Genomic DNA, 26,189 nt, shown 5'->3' on the forward strand with positions numbered 1-26,189 from the left:
ATAGATCACATAGCACCATTTATTTTTGGCCTAATTATACTTTTTATCACCCTGATTTCTTGTGATTATATTTTGTAGTGCTTATTGCTTTTTAAAAATAGAATTACAACTCTGTAGTGTAATTGTTTGCAATTTTCATTTGTATCTTATCTGAACAGAAACCTTTTTCTGGATTTACCGTGAGTAATCCTTTAGGACTAAATCATTGCTTTAAATGCTAAAGTAGGATTAGATCTATCACTGGTCTTTTTTTTTTTCCCTGACCACTCTTTGCTGCTGAATTCTTCATAGCACTTAGGACCTGGAAATTAAGAAAACAGAACAAAAATCTTGGAGATCATCTAGGGTTTTTACCAATATCATATTTTTACAAATGAGGAAAATGAGACTTTGTGCCTCATCTCATAGCTCTCATACATAGTTACTAACAAAAACAATTAAAATCAAGAGTTACTGATTGTAAAGTCAATGTTCTTTCCTCTATTTCCTTCTTTGGTTCCTTATGAATTCTAGACACTTTATAAATCAGCAAACATTATTAAGTGCTTACTATGAACTGTGTCCTGGAAGTATAAAGATAAGCAAAAGAGGGGCAGCTAGATGGCACAATAGATAGAACACTGGCCTTTAAGTCAGGAGGACTTGAGTTCAAATCTAACCTGGGATACTCCTTAGCTGTGTGACTGGGCAGATCACTTAATTTCAATTGCCTCAGCAAAAAAAAAAAAAAAAAAAAAAAGAAAGAAAGAAAGAAAGAAAGAAAGAAAGAAAGAAAAGAAAGAAAGAAAGAAAGAAAGAAAGAAAGAAAGAAAGAAAGAAAGAAAAAAAAAGGAAAAAAAAAGTTAACAAAAGAGAAGACAATCCTTGCCCATCAAGGTGCTTACATTCTAATAAGGGAAGAAGAGAAGACTGCTTACTAAAAGAGGGGCGGGGGGGGGGTAAGGGGGTAGGTGAGGGGGTGTGAGGGGGTGGGAGGTGAAGGGTGGGGCTGGGAAGAGATGACAATATCTGGCACAAAGTATCATAGGAAAGCTTTGGAGAGACACAGGAATGTAGCCTGGAAAGGAATAAAGAGACATGGCTGATTTAGGCTTCCTCTTTTAAATACTGCTTATGAGAAAAACCAGAGAAATAAAGGAAGGCAAAAGAACAGAGAGTATTTCCAATGTGTAAAGCCTAAAAGGATTACATGAGCTTCCCAGAGTGAAGTGGGTTCTCAAACATTATAGAAAAGAGTAAAGCAATGTGATTTATGTGAAAGTCGAATCTGAGTGATTCAATTAATTGAAAATGACATTTCAATATGTAAAGGATAGGTAAAAGAGGTAGGTAAAATATCTAAACTTAAGGAAGTAGAAATAAACCCTAAAGAGTTAAATCTCTGAAAGGGGCAATACCTTATGTCATTGTCTTTTTTTCCTGCTCAGCATTTTTTCTAATTTCATCAAGTTGGCTCAATTGACCAGAGTCTGATGCTCTGATAAACCTCCCAATGCATCTTTAATTTTTTTTTTCTTCTTTTAGTTTTTTCTGGTGTTTTTCTTACTGCATAGGGAAAGAGACTGAACCTGTGATTTTATTGGCTCAGGGAACTCCCTATGCCGTATGAAAAAATAAATAGCAATGCCTCAAATTTCAACTGGTAAAAAGAAAGAAAAAATTTTCCTCGCATGATTTAATGTGAGTTTGGAATAGGGAATGGACCTGTGATTTATTAGTATAAGTAAAGAAAGCCCATCTACTAATGAAAGCTCTCCCCAATATTTACTTTATCATCTTAGTTTCCTGTAGCACTGACAGGGTATGTCCAGAGTTGTAACTCAGTATGTGTGCATTATTATCTTTCAAGTTTTTAGGATTGTTTCCATAAAAATTCATACTGTTTCAACAGAGAATTGGACAACTGTTATGAATCTCAATATCTATGTTAGATTGAATAGCTGCATAGATGAATTGATTGGTTAGAATAGACAAACCAGAAAATAAAAAGCAGTTAATAATGTATTGTAATTATTTGGGAGTTTCTAAATGACTTGTTCAGGGTCACCAAGCTAATAAACTTCTGAGGTCATATTTGAACTCACATCTAACAGCTGTCCAAAATGCCATCATACTTCCTCAATTAGACCATTTGTAAAAATCAGGTTTATCTTTATTTATATAAATTGGATTTGATTTTTAAAAGAAAAAACGGGGACTCAAATTATATCTAGAACAAAAAGAAAACTTACTCTCCGCCGGTTCTTTTGATCTTCTTCCACTGGAGGACTTCCTCAGCAAACTCCGTCCTGAGGTAAAGAGGCTGGTGAGCTCTTCTAAAGGACTTGTGGGAGTTCTGGAGCGGGAGCCACTCTGAGATGACCCATAGGTATTGACAGAGGCATTTACCATCTTCCCTCCTTCCTGTAATGTGTTTCTGGCTGTTGAATGAGGCACTGATGGAGAGCTTACTGAGATGCTTCCTGAATGCAAAGATTCATAGGGTGGTGGTCTTTTGAGGCTTAAGGGGGTAAGTGATCTCCCCATACTAACAGGAGAAGGTGAAGCAGAGTGACTTTTAGGATATCCATGTGGAGATGGTGTTCTATATAAAGTGGAAGGATGGGGAGGTGATGAAGAATGAACAGAAGAGGAAGATGGTCCATGAGCTGTTGTCTGGTCTTTCTCTGATTTGGGATGACCGGAGGTATGAGATGGCAGTGATGATGGAGATGCTCCAGCCTGCTGTTTGATGTAAGACACATTTTCCAACACAGGAAGCTTTGTGACCTCAAGCGGAGTTAAAGGTGACTCATCAGAATTGGGGGAACACTGGACAGGTGCTGGTGGGAATACCAACAAGGGGGGTCTATGAGACAGTAAGTTTGGAAAGGGAGGGGGGATATCACAAAGCAAACCCTTTGGAGTACATGGCACTGAGGACTTGGCGAAGTCTAAGTCAGGCACTGTGGGCGTAGCACACTGAGAAGAGCAGCTGTGATGGTCAAATTCGCATTTTGACTCTTGGCCGACATCATCAAAAATAGGATATTTCATTTCCTCATAAACTGCCTCACTTTGGTCATCTTCCTCTTTTTTGAAGTCTCTTAAAATATTCCCCACCATTTCAATGTACACAGGCTCCTCTTCCTCAGCATCAAGAGCAGGACTGCTCACCTGTGACAAGGATGTGTCCCGTGTCAGCGAAGTCTTTGTAGGCCCATGCTTTTTAATATAGGTTTCATCAAAAGATGTACTTAGCTGGGTATTTGGATTTCGCTTAGGTTTAGGAGGAGGAATCTTCTTGGAATATTCATCACTGTGGGGTCTGGGCTTGGATGGCCCTACAATTAAAAGAGGAGATGAGTATATAAGGAAAAATTGTATTATTGTTGTTCATTTATTTTTAGAATGGATTTGGGCTCAGGGTGAAAAATCATTTATTAGAGGAAAGGATATGATGACATAATTACATTAGCCCCCATCAAAAAAAAAAATTGCCTAACCCCAAAACACTTTCTGTATTTAGTTGAAATCTGTTGACAAACTATAATAATATGTTAAAAATTAATTATTATTGATTATTATTAAAATTAACTTAATTTTAATTTAAAATTTTAATTTTTAATGAGACTGATGAATACATCTAAAAATTGATCTTCAAAGATTAAACAAGAAAGAAACTCATGAAAAGTATATGGATTCAATTGGTAGGAATGATCACAAAGATCTCATTAAATGGTGAGATTATTCCATATTAATGATAAGAGAATGTACCAAATGATCTGAAATTCCTATGAGATCACTATGAATGTTTAAATCTTTATATTGATATCAGTTATTGTATTGGTCTGTGTTTGATATTGATCTATGCTAAAATTCTTATCTTTCATAGGATTTCTTAGATATCTTCTGTGGATGTATGGGAACCTCTAGCAACTAGTTAAACTATGTATTCTACAGATTGTGACTTCCCCAGGGACTTTCAGTTTTTAAATGTCAAAAACAGAGTAAGACACATCTTTCTAATTCAAAACCCAGCATTCCTATGTCACAATGCTAACTCTAAAATTGTTTGAGGGCAACAAGAACACTTCACTGAAGTTTGAAAAAATCTGTAGAGATAGTTTGCCACGTATCTTATGCCAGTTGGGGGACCATATTTTGACAACCCATAAACTATAAGGTGGATTGGGCTGGTAGTATGTTTTAAGACAAAAAGAATTTGCTTAGCACTCATGAAAATAACTGGCATCTTCTTATTATTTCTTCATCTCAATGTGTTGATGTGATTACGTTGGTTATCTTTATTGATTATAACCTCTGGGTGATGTAGTAATAGTGGGCAATTTTACTCTCCTATTTTCAGGTAGGATGCAATGAGCAAAGAACATCTTTGTAACTTACTACTTCAAAAGCATGCTAGCTTTGACACAAGCTAGGAGAATTCACACAAACTCTCTGGGAGGCAGTTTTAAAGTGCAATCCTTCTTACACTGGTGGGCCTTCAAGAACTACCTTATCAAACAAAAGGAAATCAGGACTTCTTACCCTTTTTCTTAGTCATAAACCTCACTGGAAAACTGGTAAAATTGATGGATGCTATCTAAAAATAATAATATATAGCATAAATAAAATATAAAACATAAATAAAATTAAAAAAAAAAACCTAACTCAAAATTTAGTGACCAGAATATTAAGAACAAAATATGTTTATGGATCCCAAATTATGAAAGTGTAACAAAAAACAAAAGATCTGGATTTATAGTCAATGCTAATATCTTTTCTACTTTTCTCTCCTATCTTTCCCAGCTATAAAACTATGAAAAAGTCATTCAACTTCTCTGAACTTCTCAGTTTCCTAATCTGCAAATGGCTATAATGATTGCTTCTGTTTCAGAGTTTTTGTTAGACCCAAATGAAATAAAGTATATAAAGGCATTTGCAAGTTAAGGCATTTTATTTTACACAAGGACCTTGCTCTGAAGATACAATATTTCCCATCCTATTTTAAAGAGTTATATGGAATTCTATTTCTCAATTTATCAAATAATTATTTTCCTTTACCTATATAAAGAAATATATCAACACCTATATTAGTAGATGTTTAATTTTTTTTTTCAATTTTTATTTTATGAAATGAGGGGGAGGTGTTCCATCTGCAGTTGTATAAAATCTGTGATAAGACAAATACTCATCCCAACTCAAACACAGAGGAAGAATATTATCCATGCACTTGATTCTGCCTGGATTCCCAATTGCCACTGTTTAAAATTGCAACATAAAAAAATTCTTTGCAAGTCTCAATATTTAATATTTAATAGACTGTAACTACACTAATGATTTTATTGTTCTTGAATGAATTTGAAATTCCAACATATAAACCCAAAGATAGATGCAGTCATTTCAATTCAGCCCCAGAACACAAATTTTCAAGCTTAAAATAGCTTAATGACAGCACCACTGAATAAGCAGAATGTGACATTTTAGAAATGAGATCTCTGAGCACAAAGGTTATGCATTGCTTTCAGACACGCCTAGATGATCTGTCTTTCACAGTTAATTTTGGAAATTCCACAGGCTGCTTGTCAACCTATCCTTCTGAAATCTTTCTTCCTATTTAAAGGAAAGAATGAATTGAAAGCATAACTTCAGTACTTCTCAGTATTACTGACCCAGCAGATAACAAAAGAGAGACAATGTTAAAAAGAAATCAATGAGGCTGGCACTTTTAGCATAGTTTTCTATTTACATTTTAGTTTGAGAAAATGCATAAGATACTTCCAGTTTTATGTCACTATATGCTTTTTACAAATGAAAGTCACAGCTAAACATAATGAATTTCCAAAATTCATTTTTATATATCGAATCAAACATATTCCATTTGAAAAAAAATTTTTTTTTAACTTAAAGGGACCACATTAAGGGAACTTTCATTTGAAAATCCTTTTGTTGATAATATAAAGCAAAAAAAAAAAATCATGGAGAATTGTAAATTAGTTGTTTCCTCTGAAAAGAAAGCTACCTATGTTTACATGTTTAGATCCTAGCTATGAATTGAAATCTGATTAAAACATAATTAAATCTAAGGTCCATAAGACAAGAGATAAAAAATTTCACAAGAGTTTGAATAAGTTGATTTGACATGATGGGGGTAGAAAGGCAAAACTTCATTAAGTAAGGAAGCATCATGATGTAATGAGAAAAGATTTGGAATTTCTACGTCTGAGTTCATATTTTTCTTCTAATATTTACTGTCCATATGAATACTGGCAAACTATAAAATTATTATGAGACTCAGCCAAATCATTAAGATATCTGTTAAGGCATATAGCTAATGTATATTTCATGCTTATACTAAAAAAACAAACAATAACAACAAAATCAAGGATCCTTGACCTACCTACCTCTATATTCCCATAAAAAATACTTGCAAAGAGAAGAAAATGTCTACATTGTGTCACACTAGTCCTTGCGTAATCTAAAAAGTGAGAGACACATTTCCCACTTCCAGAATAATGGTGCTCACAATAACTCTCCTTTCACAAGACACTATTTCCAGAGCTTAGCATTATATTTTTATTTTTCTCACAGTCACAAGTGCTTCAATATCTTCTTCAAGATTGTTATTTTCTTTACAAAATCATTTATTAGTGGGGAAGATAAGACTGTAAGGACTGCCAAAGAGGTCTTTTCCAGCCTGGACCTATTATGATATTTTTGATGGAGGAGTCTTAATATGCTGTCCTGAAATCGGACTTGAAATCTATCTGAATCTCAGTAACATACCAAACCAGAGTCTAACTTAAACGCCCTCCTCATCTATGTCTCACAGATATCTGTAGTACAACTTAGGCCTCTTTGAGAATTTTCTGATCTCCTTGAGCCTCCTAGTCATCTCTCTCTTAAAATTACTTTTTATTAATTGTATAGTGGGTTGTGTGTGCATACGTGATGTATACCCTAGTAGAGGAAATGATTCTTGAGGACAGAAATTGCTTGTGTTTTGTCTTTCCATCACCAGAAAAGTAGTTTAAATATTGTAAGCATTTGATAAGTTTTTTTTTTTAATTAAAAGGTAGAAATGGTTTTTGACAAACCCTGCTCTATCAAGTGCTTAATTTACTTTTAATGACATCAGAATAAAGCTAACCTCTAGGGAAAGAGTCCCTTTATATTTATTAGTATTTTATCAGCAAAATATCTGTTGCCTCTAAATTCAAAGAGGAAAAATACTGGCTCTCTCAAAAGATGGCTTAGTATGATGGACATGTCATACACATGCTACAGAAATCAGAAAGTAATTAGCACAGCAAGAATTTACTCCTCTTCCGGGGCGGAGCCAAGATGGCAGAGCAGGCACACACGACTCTCTAAGCTCCTCTCATTACCCTCATAACCAAATATTTAATCCAGCCTCAAAAATAACTCTTCACAGCTTAAATTCATGAAGATAAGAAGCACTACAACTTACCAGCCGATCCGGAAGCTCGCCAGGAAAGGTTTGTCCTGAGGGGCCAGGAACAGACTAGCACAGGCAGCAAGAGGCTAGCGTCCTGAGCAGACCAGGGGCGGGGGTGATCTCTGTGGCTAGAGAAGTTATAGGGACCACTCTGCTATAGGCTAACTGCTCTACCTTGATTACAAAGCAGTAAACTGGCAGAGAAGTTAAAGCCTAAAACAGAGGGTCCTCTAAAAAACACCAGAACCTAACGAGATCTGGCTGTAACCCCTCAAACCCGGAAGTGACTCAGGCAGACTTTACTGCAGCCCTGCGGCCACATCCGGCAGTTCGGGGCTTTTGCGGGGGCAGTTACTAATCTGCACTGCAGGGGGCACAGCCTGGGCAGCTATAATCGGCAGTGTGGGGGGCTCGGCCTGGGGCAATTGAACTTCCCCAGCAGACTGTGCTTCCCCCTGCAGACACTTCCTGTCCCTGCAAATCCATTCACTGCTCAGCTGCTAATACCCACAGCTCCAGGGCAGGGTTTGGCTTGGGAAGTGAAACTCTCACTGCTAAGTGTCTAGCCCCAGGGCAGTCATTATCTCACACAGCTGAGGTTCTTTGAAAGGCACTTTCCCAGCCCGGCCCTGCAGGCCTGAGTTACTTTCTGATGGGGAACTCTTTCCCAGAGCACTCCAGTACCTCACTGCTTTTTGTAGCGGGTCAACAGGACAGCTACCCCGTCCATATACCTTTCACTGCTCTGCAGAGGAAGCTGGTAACCTCCTGGCTCTGAAGGCAGACTTTACAGGCTTTAACAAAATGAGTAAAAAAATCAAAAGAACGATTGATAGTTTCTACCCAGAAAGAGAACAGCTTTTCAACCCTGAAGAGACTAATAGCAGACAGTCTCCAGACGATTGTTGGTCTCCAATACAAAAGGCTCTCCTAGAAGAGACTATTCAAAACCTTAAAAGAGAGCTAGAAGAAAAATGGGGAAAGGAAAGAGAAGCTATGCAAAAGAGTACAGAAAAGGCACATAACTCATTAAAAGAAAAATTTGATAAAGTGGAAAAAGAAAACAACTTCCTGAAATGTGAATTGGAAAAGGTAAAAAACAGAGTTTGCGAATTGGAAAAAGAAAATGACTCACTAAAAAAAAAAAAAAAATTAGTGAAATGGAAAAAAATTCCATAGAGCAAAACAACTCAATTGGACATATACAAAAAGAAGTTAAAAAAAGCTAATGAAGAAAATAACTCACTAAAAATTAGAACTGAACAAATAGAAATGACTGATTCATTGAGACATCAAGAATCAGTCAAGCAAAACCAAAAAAATGAAAGATTGGAAAAAAATGTCAAATATTTACTGGGAAAAACAACAGATCTGGAAAATAGATCTAGGAGAGATAACCTGAGGATCATCGGACTACCCGAAAATTATGATGAAAAAAAGAGCCTAGATACTATTTTTACAGGAAATCATCAAAGAGAACTGCCCAGAAGTAATAGAACCAGAAGGGAAAATAGGCGTTGAAAGAATTCATCGAACACCTTCTGAAAAAGACCCTAAAATAAAGACTCCAAGGAATATTGTGGCCAAACTTCAGAATTTCCAGACTAAAGAAAAAATTTTACAAGCAGCCAGGAAAAAACAGTTCAAATACCGAGATGCCACAATAAGGGTCACGCAAGATCTGGCTGCCTCAACATTAAAGAATCGAAGGACCTGGAATCAGATATTCCGAAAGGCAAAAGAACTTGGAATGCAGCCAAGAATAAACTATCCAGCTAAGCTGAGTATTTTTTTTCCACAGAAGAAGATGGATATTTAATGAAATAGAGGAATTCCATCTGTTTCTTAAACAAAAAATTTGATCTTCAACAACAGGAATCAAGAGAAGTAGAAAAAGGTAAAAGGAACTCTTGAGAACTGTATTTCTGTTGTGAATATACACAAAAATCATATGTATAATTTGATTTTACCAATATAACATAAAAAAGGGAAGTAGAAATGGAAAGGGGATAGTACCAGAAAAAGGGAAGAAGGGAGATAAAAAGAGGGAAACTACATGCGACAATGAGGCAGAGGAAACCTATCATATATGAGGGAACTTAGAGAGGGAGAGGAACATTGTGTGAATCCTACTCTCATCAGAGTTGGCTCAAAGAGGAAACAATTGACATATTTGTTTTACACGGATTCTTCTCTCACTTCATTAAAAAGTGGGAGAGGAAAAGGGAGAAGGAAAAAGAGTAATAAGGGAAGGGTACAAGAAAGGGGAGGGATTCCAAGGGAGGAGGGAGGGATACTAAAGAGGGAGAGCTGTGCGATGTTAGTGGGATCAATAGGGAAGAAGGGAAGGCGGACAAGAAAAAGAAAAGTATAATCTGGGGATATTAGGATGGCAGGAAATGCAGAATTGGTTATTTTAACCGCAAATGTGAATGGGATGAACTCTCCCATAAAGAGGAGGCAGATAGCAGACTGGATCAAAAGTCAGAACCCTACAATCTGTTGTTTACAGGAAACACATTTAAAACAGGGAGATACATATAGACTAAAGGTAAAAGGCTGGAGCAGAATCTATTATGCTTCAGGTGAAGTCAAAAAAGCAGGGGTAGCCATCCTTATCTCAGATCAAGCAAAAGCAAAGATTGATCTAATTAAAAGAGATAAGGAAGGAAACTATATCTTGCTTAAGGGTACTATAGAGAATGAAGCAATATCAGTATTAAACATATATGCACCAAGTGGTATTGCATCTAACTTCCTTAAAGAGAAGCTAAGAGAGTTGCAAGAAGAAATAGACAGCAAAACTATAATAGTGGGAGATCTCAATCTTGCACTCTCAGATTTAGATAAATCAAATTGCAAAACAAATAAGAAAGAAATTAAAGAGGTAACTAGAATATTAGAAAAATTAGGTATGATAGATCTCTGGAGAAAACTGAATGGTGACAGAAAGGAGTATACTTTCTTCTCAGCAGTTCATGGAACCTACACAAAAATTGACCATATATTAGGACATAAAGACCTCAAAATTAAATGCAGGAAGGCAGAAATAGTAAGTGCTTTTTTTTCAGATCACAACGCAATAAAAACTACATTTAACAAAAAGTTAGGTGTAAATAGATCAAAAAGTAATTGGAAACTAAATAATCTCATCTTAAAGAATGATTGGGTGAAACAGCAAATTATAGACAAAATTAATAATTTCACTCAAGATAATGACAACAATGAGACATCATATCAAAATTTATGGGATGCAGCCAAAGCAGTATTAAGGGGAAATTTTATATCCTTAGAGGCTTACTTGAATAAAATAGAAAAAGAGAAGATCAATGAATTGGGCCTGGAACTTAAAAAGTTAGAAAAAGACCAAATTAAAAACCCCCAATCAATTACTAAACTTGAAATTCTAAAATTAAAAGGAGAAATTAATAATATAGAAAGTAAAAAAAACTATTGAACTAATAAATAAAACGAAGAGTTGGTTTTATGAAAAAACCAATAAAATTGATAAACCTTTGGTAAATCTGATTAGAAAAAGGAGAGAGGGAAATCAAATTGGCAGTCTTAAAAATGAAAAGGGAGAACTTACCACTGATGAAGAGGAAATTAAAGAAATAATAAGGGGTTACTTTGCCCAACTTTATGCCAATAAATTTGATAACCTAAGTGAAATGGATGACTACTTCCAAAAATATAGGCTTCCCAGATTATCAGAGGAGGAAGTAAATTGCTTAAATAGTCCCATTTCAGAAAAAGAAATAGAACAAGCTATTAATCAACTCCCTAAAAAAAAATCCCCGGAACCAGATGGATTTACATGTGAATTCTACCAAACATTCAAAGAACAATTAGCCCCAATGCTTTATAAACTATTTGAAAAAATAGGGAATGAAGGAGTCCTACCAAACTCCTTTTATGACACAGACATGGTACTGATACCTAAACCAGATAGGTTGAAAACAGAGAAAGAAAATTATAGACCAATCTCCCTAATGAATATTGATGCTAAAATCTTAAATAAGATATTAGCAAAAAGACTACAGAAAATCATCCCCAGGATAAAACATCATGATCAAGTAGGATTTATACCAGGAATGCAGGGCTGGTTCAATATTAGGAAAACTATCAATTGGCCATATTAATAATCAAATTAACAAAAACCATATGATCATCTCAATAGATGCAGAAAAAGCATTTGATAAAATCCAACATTCATTCCTATTAAAAACTCTTGAGAGTATAGGAATAAATGGACTTTTCCTTAAAATAATCAGTAGCATCTATTTAAAACCAGCAGTAAGCATTATATATAACGGGGACAAACTGTAACCATTCCCAATAAGATCAGGAGTAAAACAAGGTTGCCCACTATCACCGTTACTATTTAATATTGTATTAGAAATGCTAGCTTTGGCAATAAGAGTTGAGAAAGAGATTAAAGGAATAAGAATAGGCAATGAGGAAACCAAATTATCACTCTTTGCTGATGATATGATGGTATACTTAGAAAACCCCAGAGATTCTACCAAAAAGTTATTAGAAACAATCTACACCTTCAGCAAAGTTGCAGGATATAAAATAAACCCACATAAGTCATCAGCATTCTTATATATCACTAACAAAACCCAACAGTTAGAGATACAAAAAGAAATTCCATTTAAAGTAACTACTGATTGTATAAAATATTTAGGGATCTATCTGCCAAGGGAAAATCAGAAACTTTATGAGCAAAACTACAAAACACTTTCCACACAAATTAAGTCTGATCTAACCAACTGGAAAAATATTAAATGCTCTTGGATTGGGTGAGCAAATATAATAAAGATGACAATACTACCTAAATTAATCTACTTATTTAGCGCTATACCAATCAGACTCCCAAAAAACTACTTTGATGAATTAGAAAAAATAACAACAAAGTTCATATGGAAAAACAAAAGGTCAAGAATTTCAAGGGAATTAATGAAAAAAAAATCAAATGAAGGTGGCCTAGCTGTACCAGATCTAAAATTATATTATAAAGCAGCAGTTACTAAAACCATCTGGTATTGGCTAAGAAATAGACTAGTTGATCAATGGAATAAGTTAGGTTCAAAGGACAAAACAGCCAATAACTTTAATAATATAGTGTTTGACAAACCCAAAGACACCAGTTTCTGGGATAAGAATGCATTATTTGACAAAAATTGCTGGGAAAATTGGAAATCAGTATGGCAGAAACTAGGCATTGACCCACACTTAACACCATACACCAAGATAAGGTTGAAATGGGTTCATGACCTAGGTATAAAGAATGAGATTATAAATAAATTGGAAGAGCATAGGATAGTTTACCTGTCAGACCTGTGGAAGAGGGAGGAATTTATGACCAAAGAAGAACTAGAGATCACTATTGACCACAACAGAAAATTTTGATTATATCAAATTGAAAAGTTTTTGTACAAACAAAACAAATGCAAACAAGATTAGAAGGGAAACAATAAACTGGGAAAACATTTTTACAATCAAAGGTTCTGATAAAGGCCTCATTTCCAAAATATATAGAGAACTGACCGTAATCTATAAGAAATCAAACCATTCTCCAATTGATAAATGGTCAAAGGATATGAACAGACAATTCTCAGACGAAGAAATTGAAACTATTTATAGACATATGAAAATATGCTCCAAATCATTATTAATCAGAGAAATGCAAATTAAGACAACTCTGAGATACCACTACACACCTGTCAGATTGGCTAGAATGACAGGGAAAGATAATGGGGAATTTTGGAGGGGATGTGGGAAAACAGGGACACTGATACATTGTTGGTGGAATTATGAACACATCCAGCCATTCTGGAGAGCAATTTGGAACTATGCCCAAAAAGTTATCAAGCTGTGCATACCCTTTGATCCAGCAGTGTTTCTACTGGGCTTATACCCCAAAGAGATACTAAAGAAAGGAAAGGGACCTGTATGTGCCAAAATGTTTGTGGCAGCCCTGTTTGTAGTGGCTAGAAGCTGGAAAATGAAAGGATGTCCATCAATTGGAGAATGGTTGAGTAAATTGTGGTATATGAACGTTATGGAATATTATTGTTCTGTAAGGAATGACCAGCAGGATGAATACAGAGAGGACTGGCGAGATTTACATGAACTGATGCTGAGTGAAATGAGCAGAACCAGGAGATCATTATATACCTCAACAACAATACTGTTTGAGGATGTATTCTGATGGAAGTGGACCTCTTTGATAAAGAGAGCCTTAATTGATCAAAGATGGACAGAAGCAGCTACACCCAGAGAAAGAACACTGGAAATGAATATAAACTGCTTGCATTTATGTTTTTCCTCCCGGGTTATTTATACCTTCTGAATTCAATTCTCCCTGTGCAACAAGAAAACTGTTTGGTTCTGCACACATATATTGTATCTAGGATATACTGCAACCCATTCAACATGTAAAGGACTCTTGCCATCTGGGGGAAGGGGTGGAGGGAGGGAGGGGAAAAATCGGAACAGAAATGAATGCAAGGGATAATGCTGTAAAAAAAATTACCCTGGCATGCGTTCTATCAATAAAAAATTATTTAAAAAAAAATTAAAAAACAGAATAAACAAAAAAACAAAAAAAAGAAAGGATGCTCTAAAAGATAAAAAAAAAAAAAAGAATTTACTCTTTTCCTCAAATGCTAAATATTTATTTATACATACAAACACATACATATATGTATGTATATGTATGCATATATATGTATTATATATGCATATATATATGAATAATTTATTAAAAGATCAAATATCAAAGTTAAGTCCAGAAATTGTGAGTGATGGGACAGCAAATATACTTAAACCTCCCTACAGTAAATAAAGAAAAAGACATTTCAGGCTTTGGACTGATATCAGGGATGAAGAATGTCTTAATTAAAATAAACATTTGTGCACCCAGAACACTGACAATGTGGAAAATATAGTTACATTAGCATTGTAGCTCAATTCTCAATGTAGCACATAGTAAAATATCCTGCCTTCAGAATTAGAGTATCTGAGTTTGGATCCTAGGTATCATGTTTACTACTGTTGGAACTTTGTACAAATCAATTAACCTCTTAGATTTCCATTTCCTCATATGTAAAATGAAATAGGACTTAGGAACAAGAAATGTTTATATGTTTACATGTGATATTTGTGTGTTTGTATGTTTTTAGGTCCATTCCAGATCTTAAAAGTTTAAAATTAATTTTATCAGAACTTTGCCTCTTAGAATGATATTGTTGGAAGTGATTGAGAGGAGTCTTAGGAAATCTAAAAAACAACTGAGGTTCATCAGTCTATTGTAGATCTCCATAATTGATCCATAACATAAGATGTGCTAGTAGAAGTTAGGCTCATGCCCATGAAAGCATCCTCCTGCTTCACTATTGGGATTGTATGATTAGATAGAGATTAAAGAAGACCCTGGAATCAAATTTCAGCATTTAAGTGTGAAAGAGTTAGCGCGACTCTGGAAGAATGTTAATGAAGTCCTATTTGTCAATGCAATAACATTAAGAGCCGCAGAAGTTCCTAGCACATAGTTAATTTGTTGTCTGTGTCTTACTAAAACACTAAGGGGAAAGGTATCAGTAGTATGAGCTTGATGCAAAGGGCATTTCTCTGCAGTTCATAGAGTTAGAGAGTTCCCTAATGTAAAAGAGAAAATCTAGCTGAAGAAAACCCCCATTCTCCACTCAAACAATGATCTTCCTAATGAAACGGTGTGATTCCAACAATAAAGTATATTAAATCTTCAACTTTTACTAACTGTGCTAGCATAGGCAATTTATTTAACTTATTTATTGTAGTCACTAATCTATGATACCTCATTTATAGAGGAGATATAGAATAGAGTTTCAGAAAATTAATTTATGGAAAGTGATATATAAATGTATTTCCAATTGCTTTTTGGTTGTATCCAAATCTTCAAGATCCCATTTAGTGTTTTTTTGCTAAAAATTCCAGAGTGATTTTCCAGTTCCTTCTTCAGCTCATTTTACAGATGAGGAAATGAAGGCAAACAGGTTTCAGTGGCTTGCTCAGGGTTACACAGCTAGTAAGTGCTGAGTCCAGATTTGATCTGAAAAGACGAGTCTAGCTGCTCTATGTAAATGTCTATACAATATTTAAATATACACCCATACCCACAGAGACAAAGACAGAGAGAGAAAGAGAGACAGAGAGAGAGATAGATACAGGCATAGAGAGAACCATAAAGAATTAAATTGAAACATCTTTTCTTCCTGCTTTATTTTTCAGATTTCTTGTTTCTCAGACTTGGAATAATATTTTATAGATAATTTGTAAAACATTTATTTACTTATTTAAATTAATTTGTTTATTCTTTATGGATATACTGTAAAATACTGAAAAAATGAATCCTTTACTAAGGAATTCCTATAGAATGATCTCTATGGATGATGCCTTAAAAGAATAAAATGTTCACAGCTGTCATATCATATTTGTGCAAGAATTTGGGGAAGGGGGTCTATGGAGACACTGGCCTTTAAAAAGTAAATTTAGGAGGAAAACATATATATCATCATATATAAGGAAAATCTTTTCATTTCTTGAAGTCACTTTGCTATTGTAATCTTAAGAAAGTAATGCTTGTGAAATAATCTCACAGAAAGAAGAAGATCTAAAACTAACTCCCAAATTAACCTTGAAGCCACCTAATCTGTGAATGGTAAGAGGAAAGCTATGTTTGCTGATCTACTGGCACTGTTTTGTATAGGACTCTCTGAGATTGTGAAAAGTTCTCAAGGGAGGGAGAAAGGGATAAGAGGAACAAACTGATGTGTCCAAATACAAAATGCTGACTTCTACAAAGTTATAAGCAAGCACTTTTGGGAAGAACTAACTGTAATGCATAGGTTCCATAGGTGATATCTCCATTTTAAGACTGAAAAAATATTTTGAGAAACAATAATTGATATTTTAAAACCAATTTTTTCCATATCAGGAGGAATTTTGAGGGTCAACATGTGGTCACTCAAGACAAACTACTAAATTCTCAGGTGAATGCAAAATGACCCCTTTAGATATATTGGGGAAATTTCCTTTTTTGTTTTATTTGACTTTTTAAAAATTATTTATCTTTATTTTGATTTGTTTTTTGATATGACCCATAATTTCATTAGTATAAGTAGTAAGAAAAAAATTTATTTTACCAAGCAAGACATATGGGTATATATTGTTGATTTGCCATGACTTGATTTGTTCTGCAATGTCAAGTATTACAGAGATGCTTGGACCACAGAAAGAAAATGGCTTGGCTCAAGCTTGATTAGTAATTATAGACTAAGGCCAAGACTTGACACCAGGTCTTCTGGATGCGAGAATAGCTCCCTTTCTCCTCAGCCAGGATGCTTCATTGAGGAAAGTTTCTCTTTGTTGTTGTTTGCTTTATCGTCCATTGCAAGTTCTAAAATAGAGGCTTTCAAAGCTTAAACACACCAAGATTTTTATCCTAAAAATACATTCTCTGGCAATGTATAGATATCCCTTTAAAATAGAGACAGATAGTAGACAGAGGAGCAACATTGGAGTCAGGAAAACCTGAATTCAAAATCACATATTTACTAACTGTGTGACCCTGGGCAAGTCATTTAACCCTGATTGCCTTAAAAAAAGAGAGATCATTAGTTCTGATGGACATGGGTCTTTTCAACAATGAGATGATTCAGGCCAATTCCAATAGACTTGTGATGGAGAGAGCCATCTACACCCAGAGGGAGGACAGTGGGAACTGAGAGTGGATCACAACATAACATTTTCACTCTTTTTGTTATACTTTGCTTGCATTTATTTTCTTTCTCACTTTTTAAACTTTTTGATCTGATTTTTTCTTGTGCAGCAAAATAATTATATAAACATGTATGTCTATATTGGATTTAACATATATTTTTACCATGTTTAACATATATTGGTTTACATGCCATCTAGGGAAAAGGTCTGGGGGAAAGGGGAAAAAATGGAACACAAGACTTTTCAAGGGTCAATATTGAAAAATTATCCTTGTGTATATTTTAAAAATTAAAAAAAAACTTCAATAAAATATTATTACAAAAGAGAGATCATGATTTTTATTGTGCAGTATGATAAATGTGGAAATATGTGTAGAAGAATTACACATGTTTAACATACACTGGACTACTTGCTCTCTAGGGGAGGAAGGTGGGAGAAAGAGAGGGAGAAAATGTTGAAAACTAACTTTGCATGTATTTCAAAAATAAAAAGTTATTATTATTAAAAATAGAATCAACAAGTCATCTGGTATATAGTTTCCAGGCTCTTCCTTGTTTGTTGTTCACTTTATGCTGTACTATATAATATGTAATACTTCTCAATTCTACATTATTTGTTGCTATATTATTTTCTACTATGTAAGCAATGAAAAAAAATAACTGCTCAAAGTCAGAAGACCTGTGTTCTGATCCCAGTTCTAATAATTGTGACTGTGAACATATAATATTTCTGAGCTGCCATTTTCATTTGTCAAAAGGACATTATAAATTTTCACTGTCTCACTTAGATACTGAGAATAAAGGACACCATACATAGTAATGGGTAATACAGATATGAACTATTCTTGTAGTAATGTAGAGGTTCAAACTAAGATAAATATAGTAAATAGATTGAGAAAGCATATTGGTTAGGAATCAGACTCTCATATAATACAGAGAGTGTTTAATTGATCATTACACATTCCAAAATTCAACTATTTTCACCTAAATTGCTGGGGATAAGAAAGATTGTGGAGGGAAGAAGAAGAGAGGGAAGAAGGGAGACACAGAGATAGAGCACACAAACATGAATTAGACTTTCAAAATATTACCATCATTTCTCTTAAGTTCCAATATAATTCTATACAACCAAAAGACCTCATCAGCAGCAGTTTGGCCAGAGAAGAATAGCGGCTGTATCTCTATTGGAAAATTTGGCAGGCACTACTCAAGCAAGCAAAATTAGAGTCTTTTTTTAGGGGGAGAAGTGGTACATAAAACCTTGACATGTAGATTATTTTTAAAAAGCATCTTAGTAATAAAGCTACTATACTTTTCACTGGAAATTAAGCATAGAAAAGAATCCTTTTACTCACGTAGATACCATAGGAATAACTCATCAGAAAATCTAAATTGAAAAATATTGATGAGTAGAAAACCTCTTAAGTACATAGAATGGGTAATAATTGAGAGGATTCACCCAAGTTGCAAAAATCAAATCTCTCTAAATCAATGGTGGCCAGAATAACTTAAAGTATATATCTTATTCAGAATGTATTGGTGCCATCATCTTGTCCCTAATAATGTGAAGATTCTTTGATTTATTCTTACATCAATTCATTCATTACTATTCATTCATTATTACATTCATCCTACAAGTATCACATTATGTGCCTATTTTATTTTGGGCATTATTCTAGATATTACATTGTATTTGAACTCTGAAGCTAGAAATTTGACTTTTATGTATGGAGGAAAAGTTTTTTTAAAGTCATGGTGGTGGAAATAGATGAATTTTTTTGTATGGCGAATAGAAATAAAGACAAGTTGCGTAAAACTCCATAAAACTACTTTTCTATAAAAAGCAAACAGAAAAATGTACATTATGAGCTAATAGTAATCCATTGCATTGAGCAATGGATGGAAGAATATCACTCAAAAACTCATAATGGAGAATGATTTGGAGAAGGGAGAAATCTGAAACTGGAAGACTATTAGAAGTTTATTTTACTAGCCTCAGGAAAAAATGATGGAAGTCTGACCTTGCATGGCACTTTTGAGTAGTACAGATGAAAGAGCTATTATCAGCACAGGATTGAGAAGGCTTGGCAACTAACTAGATATTAGAAATCAGAGAACGACATGAGTTGAGGATGATTTTTAAAAAATTCTGGTAACTGAAAAATGGTAATCATCAGAAATAGGGAAAAACGGATCAGAGAAGTCTTATGGTATAATAAATAGAACCTTGAATTTGGAAAAAGAAAGCCACGATTTGAATTCTGCTTCAGATACTTATAAATTATGTGATAAGAAGAAAAACACTCACTGAGCATGTTGCCTTATCTATATAATGAAATAATTGGAATTAACGACATCCAAAATCAGAGCTTCATAGCATAACATACTTTAAGTTAGAAAGAGGAGGGTGGGAAGAGAGCTGATGAGTTTTAAGGTGAATGAGACACCCAGTTGAAGATGCTCATTAAAGAGCTGGTAACAGAGCACTAGGATACAGGGAGAGACTGAGGCTGGTAATTAAATTTGGAATAAATAAACCCCTGATGACATCATTTAGAAAAAGAATGAAATGGGATGTCTTTGAAGGTAGAAGATCCACTAAAAGGATGTCTTCAGAAAGATGATCAAAAATGACGGATCAGGAACATTGACGATACTTTTAATTTATGGGTTGGATTAGTTATGGCTCTTCTGCTTCAAAATCATAAGCATATTACAAATGTGCATTAATTATGCATAAAGCAATGTATATTAAAATAAGTAAACTTACTACAATAAAAAGTATTTTTGTTAGTATATTGAGTTTTATATAACTATAGTATAGTAGAAACAGTAGTAGAAACCTTGGCTCAATACTTGATTCTGATATCTTTAACTATAGAACCTTGGACTATTTCTTTTATTTCTATTACTCATACATAAAATTATCCGTAAAAAAACTATTTCAGAGTTGTTTTGTGGAAATCACTTTGTAATCCACAAAATATTAAATGATTAGTTACAATCATTTGATGATCTATAATTTATTGAACACATAGAGAGATATCTTGTACATGTATATAGCATATATGAATACACATTAAATATGCTTTTAAAAATTTCCTCATAACATTTTATGCAGACTATAAAAATTAGCTGTGACTGTATAGCTGAGAATCTATTTCTTCCCTTGGGGAAATGATAAAATGACTGATTGCCTCATCGCTCCAGATTTTATGCTTGTTGAACTTTGAGCTCCATATTTCAATTTCCTTCTTTGCTAAGTTAATATTCCCAGGATACTCAGGTCAAAGTGAGAGACCTATCTACAAAGATAAAATTCAATACTTTCCTGAAAAATGAGACATTCAGAATGGCTCAGATTCTACTACCTTAGATGGTGAACTATAGACCCTAGCCTCAGCTGCTCATTGTACTCCTCCCTTCTCACTTGCCATGCAAAAGATATAGATACCATGTTTTTAAAAATAGTATTGATGTTCTTCCATATTATAAATTCCAGATAATAATGGGTTTTAAAATATAATTTCTGTATCTCTTTCAACTCCAAAGCACTAAAATTTAGTGTAAAACTTAATTGTTGAGGTTATAGAAGTTGGGGCATTTCACTTCTGAGATTGAAGGAAGTCTATTATATGATAATGAGAAGTATTAAAATAATTAAGATGTGATAAATACTAGAAGGAACCTGAGTCATCATGTAATTCAAACTTCTCAGTTTATAAATGAAAGAAAGGAAGTGAAAAACATGAATTGATTTATAGATAATAAGTTTCACAAAAGGGATCAGAACTCAGATGTCTTATTTTAGCTTCACTTTTTTTTTTTTTTTTTGGATAAAAAGTATTGCCGTTAACCAACTCAGATCTGGAAAATAATGAGAGAATGTTTTATTTTCTTTTGCTTGACAAAATATCCCAAAGAAAGAAAGATGTGCCCAAAGAAGCAGAATTATAAATGGGGATTTTCCTCAGATGTACATAAATGAGTTAATGCAAGCATTTCCAGTCTCAGTGAACAGAACCACATTACAATGCAATAAGGCTGCTATTTGATGGCGTTAGTTTTAAGACACAGGAATAAAGCCTTTCTCTCTGTGGATCAGAAATGTTATTTGTGATAAGTGCACAAAGAACATACCCATGACTAGGTGGATGCCAAGGAAAGGGTCTATAGCATATAAATGCCAGAATAGGAGTAGTCAAACCTGTAAAATCCAGGGTGTTCATTCAAAATAATTCTTCTCAAAACAGTTTGGGTTCACAGAAAACAGTTGCAAAAGCTTTGTGACTAAAGAAAAGAAACATGGAGGGAAGTGATTGAGAGACTAAGCTTAAGCAAAAATAGGATTGGGGCTGGTTTGTGGAATGGAATCACTCAGCAGGGGCCATGCCCCACTGTTGTAGAACCCCTGTGGTGCCCTGTTGGGGTGCTCTTCAATCTTTCATCTTTAGGTTCTTGAACCATTTGCTGGTATAATCATACAATAGCACAATGGGGCAAGACAAAATCTTTGGAATCAACTAGGTACCCCCTGATATTTATCTGTGAGTAGGAGCTACCGATTTGACAACTAAGTGCTTGTAAACCAACTGATATTATGAGCTCTCCTGACAATTGCCAGTAAGAAAGCTCTTTCTCTTAGGGATTGGCAAGGTACTACCAAACAAAAAAGCTGTTTTATTAAATAGTTCAGTCTTTGGTGATGGGAGATAACATTAATGTGTCTAGAATTTATATATTTATTGCACAAACCTATACTCTCCAACAAGATTAAAAGTATTATCTTTATCCATTTATACATGCACTTTTTCATATAATTATACGATATAGTTCACTGATCAAAGAAATCAAAGCTTTATTTTTTTTTTAAATTGCAAATTAGTATACATGTTGCTAAGGGCTTGGAAGATTTTTCCAGATTCAAGAGGGACCTATTACCAGAAAGGGATTACTACTAAATAATATATTTTTCTTCAGCAAAAGTAAAAAAAAAAGAGAGATAAACAGCAAAAAAGAGAATAGGAAACCATTGAAAATATGCCCTGGCTTTCTGGTAGAACTCCATAGTTCACGTTCATGATAGCATCTAGAAGGATATTTTATATAAAATTATATATATACATACATATGTATATATAAAAATATTTTATATAAAATATCCTTCTAGATGCTATCATGAACATGAAGTTTGAAAGACCTACTTTCATATCTTGCCTCAGCTGTGTGATGCTGAGCAAATCATTTTACTTCTGATTCACATTTCTTATAGGTGAAAGCATAAGGAAGGAAATGGACCATTATTAGTCTTTTCAGCTCCAATATTTTAATAGCTATAGAAATCTCAGTAATTCATTTTTTTATCTTAATGACTCTTAATTGACCGTGATGTTTATAGTCTTCCTAATGTAATTTAAGCATGTTTGCTTTTAACTTTGTGAGTACTAGAAGTATCAGGGTGTAGTAGAAATTACCTTAACTTTGACATCATGAGTTCAAATTTTGACCCTTCCATTTTTAATTGAGCTGAGGCAAGTCACTTAAAATCACTTAGGTATGGAGTCCTCATTTGTAAAATCAAAGGTTAGATAATTAATAACCAATGTTCCTCTTTGCTCTACAACAATGCAGTGATGCTTGCAACTTCAATAGACTTAGGATGGAAATGCCAATTACATCCAGAAACAACACAATGGAGATTCAATTTTCAAGTTCAATATTTTCAAGTTTTCTTTCTTATGTTTTTCCCCTTTTGGTTTGGTTTTTCTTACACAATATGATAAATAGAGACATGTGTCTTAAAAATTGCATATATTTAACATATATATCAGATTGATTGCTTTCTTAGGGATTGGGGGGATTAAGGGAGAAAGGGAGAAAATATCACATTTTTTAATAAACATTTTATAAAAATGAAAGTTGAAAAACATATTTACATGTATTTGGAAAAATAAAATAATATTTAAAAAACAACCAATATCCTTTCATGGTCCAAATCCCTATATTAACAAATTTCTCTTCAGAGAAGGGAATAAACACAAGATGGAGTCAAAGGACATGGGAGCTAGAAGGGTCCACTGGAGAGAAAGTTTGGTATCCAAGATGTATTGAAATTTTGGTTCTCTGATTGCTTATCTCTGTGTCCTTGGGCAAATCACTAACTTAAACTCAGTTTCTTTATTTATAAAATGAGGTGGTCAGACTAATGCCTTCCAAGATCCCATCAAATAATATTATAATGCACTGTGGAAATATTTTCCCCTTCCTCTCCACTTATCCCCTTTTCGGGCCCAGGTTGTTCAAGCTTCATGCATATAACTTGGAGGAGATGAAAGTTATCTTTTACTCATTCTGGTAAGATTCATAGCACTACATCTTTTAACTTTCACTTGCTCTGCTACTGTATACTGTAGCCCTACCTCTATGCCCTCTAGATCCCTGAGGAGTATCACTCTACCTATTAATATACTACTATGACTTGCTGGGCATTGCCATTTCATAAGCCTTTCCACTGCACTCCTGGGACTTCTTAATATTAGCTTAACTCATGTTTTGTTTTCCCCAACCACACTGAGTGTTTCTTGAAAGGAGGTGCTATTTAATTTTTCTGTCTTTATCATTAACACTTAGCCAGTTTCTTGATCCATAATCAGTATTTAATAAATAGAGGTTCATTCTGGATCTATTTGATGATCTACAATATAAAGAGTGAAGTCCTGGATGTTGTATGAAATTGGGCAAATCACTTAAATCTTCTGAGTTTCAATTTTCTAACCTATAAACTGAGCACAATAATAATCTTTGTGTTACCTTTGTTTTACCTACCTCCTATTATGAGAAAAATCTTAAAAATGACAAAACTATGAAGTGGATTAATAATTCTGAGATAATAATTCATTAATCCTAGGATGTGGTATCAGCATACAGGGTGCATTTTGTCTTGCTACAAATATGGGCAGACTGTGACTCGCTTACCAGGAGGAAAAACAGATTAACAAAAAAATCTACAATGACAGATTTGCTGATTTATTTGAATAAATGCCCTATCTGTACTTTCCTTCCAGAATATTGTCTTCCCTTTAATTTTGGACAGGATAGGAGTTTCTGAACCCCTGTTATATATTCTTTGCTCTTAGAGACCCACATGGAATTATATAGTCTATGTAACTGAATGACCTCTCCATTCTTTATATTTCTGTTCATTTCCCTTCAAAAACCTGTGCCAATAAACTCTGTAAAGCCAACTTATAGATTGTACTGCTGTATTTCTATTTCTTGAAATGTAGAATTAGACTAATTGAGGTCTTTCAAATGAAGAGAAATAAACATAATCATTTAGTATATTGGAAGGTCGTTGAATTTTGAGTCCATTTCAGCATCTCTACACTCATTAAGCAGTTTTCTTTGCAAAATGCAATTCTACAATCATATTAGTTGGGTTATATTCCTTATATGTCTGCCAAATTAATCTGCTCTTTGCTTCAAAGGGAAGCCTTTGGGCTGAACAATCTAGGATATTACCACTGACAAGGAAGGATTTTAAAACTGGAAAGAATATGAGTGATAAATTTATTTCTATTTATTTTACAGAAGACAGAAATGAGATTACGCAACTTGGCCAACATCACCGGGTACTCAAAGTAATGAATCATTCAGCAATGATGCAGCAGGACCTAGGCATTCTTATTTGCTGTTTCCAACAGTGTTCCCTCTGAAATATTCCTCTCTTTTTACTTTATCCTATACTTTCTCTCTCTTCTATTACTTTTCCAGAGTTTTAAAAGTGTTTCTCAGTTTCATTATTTTAGAACATAACTTTCAACTATTAACTTTTTAAAAACATGGAAATGTAATAATAAAAATATTTATTTTAATATGTAAATCTAGACAGAGAGATACTAATACATAAAAAAAGTTTGATGTCTCTTCTTAAGAGAAGAAGTTTGCATTCATAGGTCTCAAAACTATGATGATAAAAGAAATGTCAAATAGAAGATTAGGAAATATGGGACATTTGTGCAATGGACAGGTTATGTTACAGATGTCATATAATTGATAGATAGATACCTTGTCACCAGAGTTCAAAAGACTGAATAAAAAATAGCCGGAAAAAATAAAAAACAAAGGAATTTATTATCAAGCTAAGGAATCTGTTCGTGCTAACTAATGACAGAATTAAAGTCCTGGAGTATAAATTTGGTTTTATTACCTATTAGGTCAACTAAGAAGCATAGCAAATCAGAAGTATTCTGTGACAACTCAAGATAGAAAAGTAAACATTTCATTACTGAAGGAAGGGGTAGAGCAAAAGGTGAAGGGATCAACCAAAAGAAAAAAGAAGAAAAATCTGTGGAGTGTAAGGGACAGGATTTGTAATTAGAATATGAAAATACTTTTGCAACTGTGAAAGATTTTTTTGGGGGCAAACCTTCAGGTCACTTATCCGAGGACAGACAGCAAGTAGTTGTTACCACAATGGATGAAATCATATCTTTTGAAAGGGGTTGGAGCCTTTTTAATATTAGGTCACCAAGTTATTGAGCGATTTCTACATTATTAGTTTTCAAGATAAAACAGTTGTGCTTCCCATTTCCCCCACAGGGGGAATGTATTTTCAATCAAATTCTTTATTCTTCATTGATCAGCCAATTAAGAGAGGAGATTGGAAATGAATTAGCTTTCAGAGCCATGGTCTCAATATAGGTGTTAACATGTTTATGGGAATTACAAGGAATTTTTGAAACTTTTGTTATCTGTTAAAATAGACTTTAAATAAATAAACATAAGCTATTAAAAACACCTGCTAATATTATGCAGGCACTCCTCTAGTTAGCTTTCAATCAATTGTTCTTAGACATAGTTGCTTGTACTATCTGTTCTTGATTAAAGAATGATAGAATCTCAAGAAGAATTTCAAAAGTTGATGAGTAGGGAACAATGGGCTAAGTAGATAGTGTCTGAAAATGACATTTAGTTTTTTG

General features: G+C 34.0%; 1 protein-coding gene across 1 annotated transcript in view; it reads right to left on the reverse strand.

Annotated features, from left to right (window-relative positions):
* Positions 1–26,189, reverse strand: part of NYAP2 (neuronal tyrosine-phosphorylated phosphoinositide-3-kinase adaptor 2) — a 142,857-nt gene that overhangs the window by 91,224 nt on the left and 25,444 nt on the right. Inside the window, exon 3 of the mRNA XM_051990504.1 lies at positions 2,232–3,323. Coding sequence (XP_051846464.1) covers positions 2,232–3,323 — 1,092 coding nt within the window. The remainder of the gene's footprint in view (positions 1–2,231; positions 3,324–26,189) is intronic.

The sequence above is a fragment of the Antechinus flavipes genome, chromosome 3 (genome assembly GCF_016432865.1).
Source record: "Antechinus flavipes isolate AdamAnt ecotype Samford, QLD, Australia chromosome 3, AdamAnt_v2, whole genome shotgun sequence".
Taxonomy (NCBI): Eukaryota; Metazoa; Chordata; class Mammalia; order Dasyuromorphia; family Dasyuridae; genus Antechinus; species Antechinus flavipes.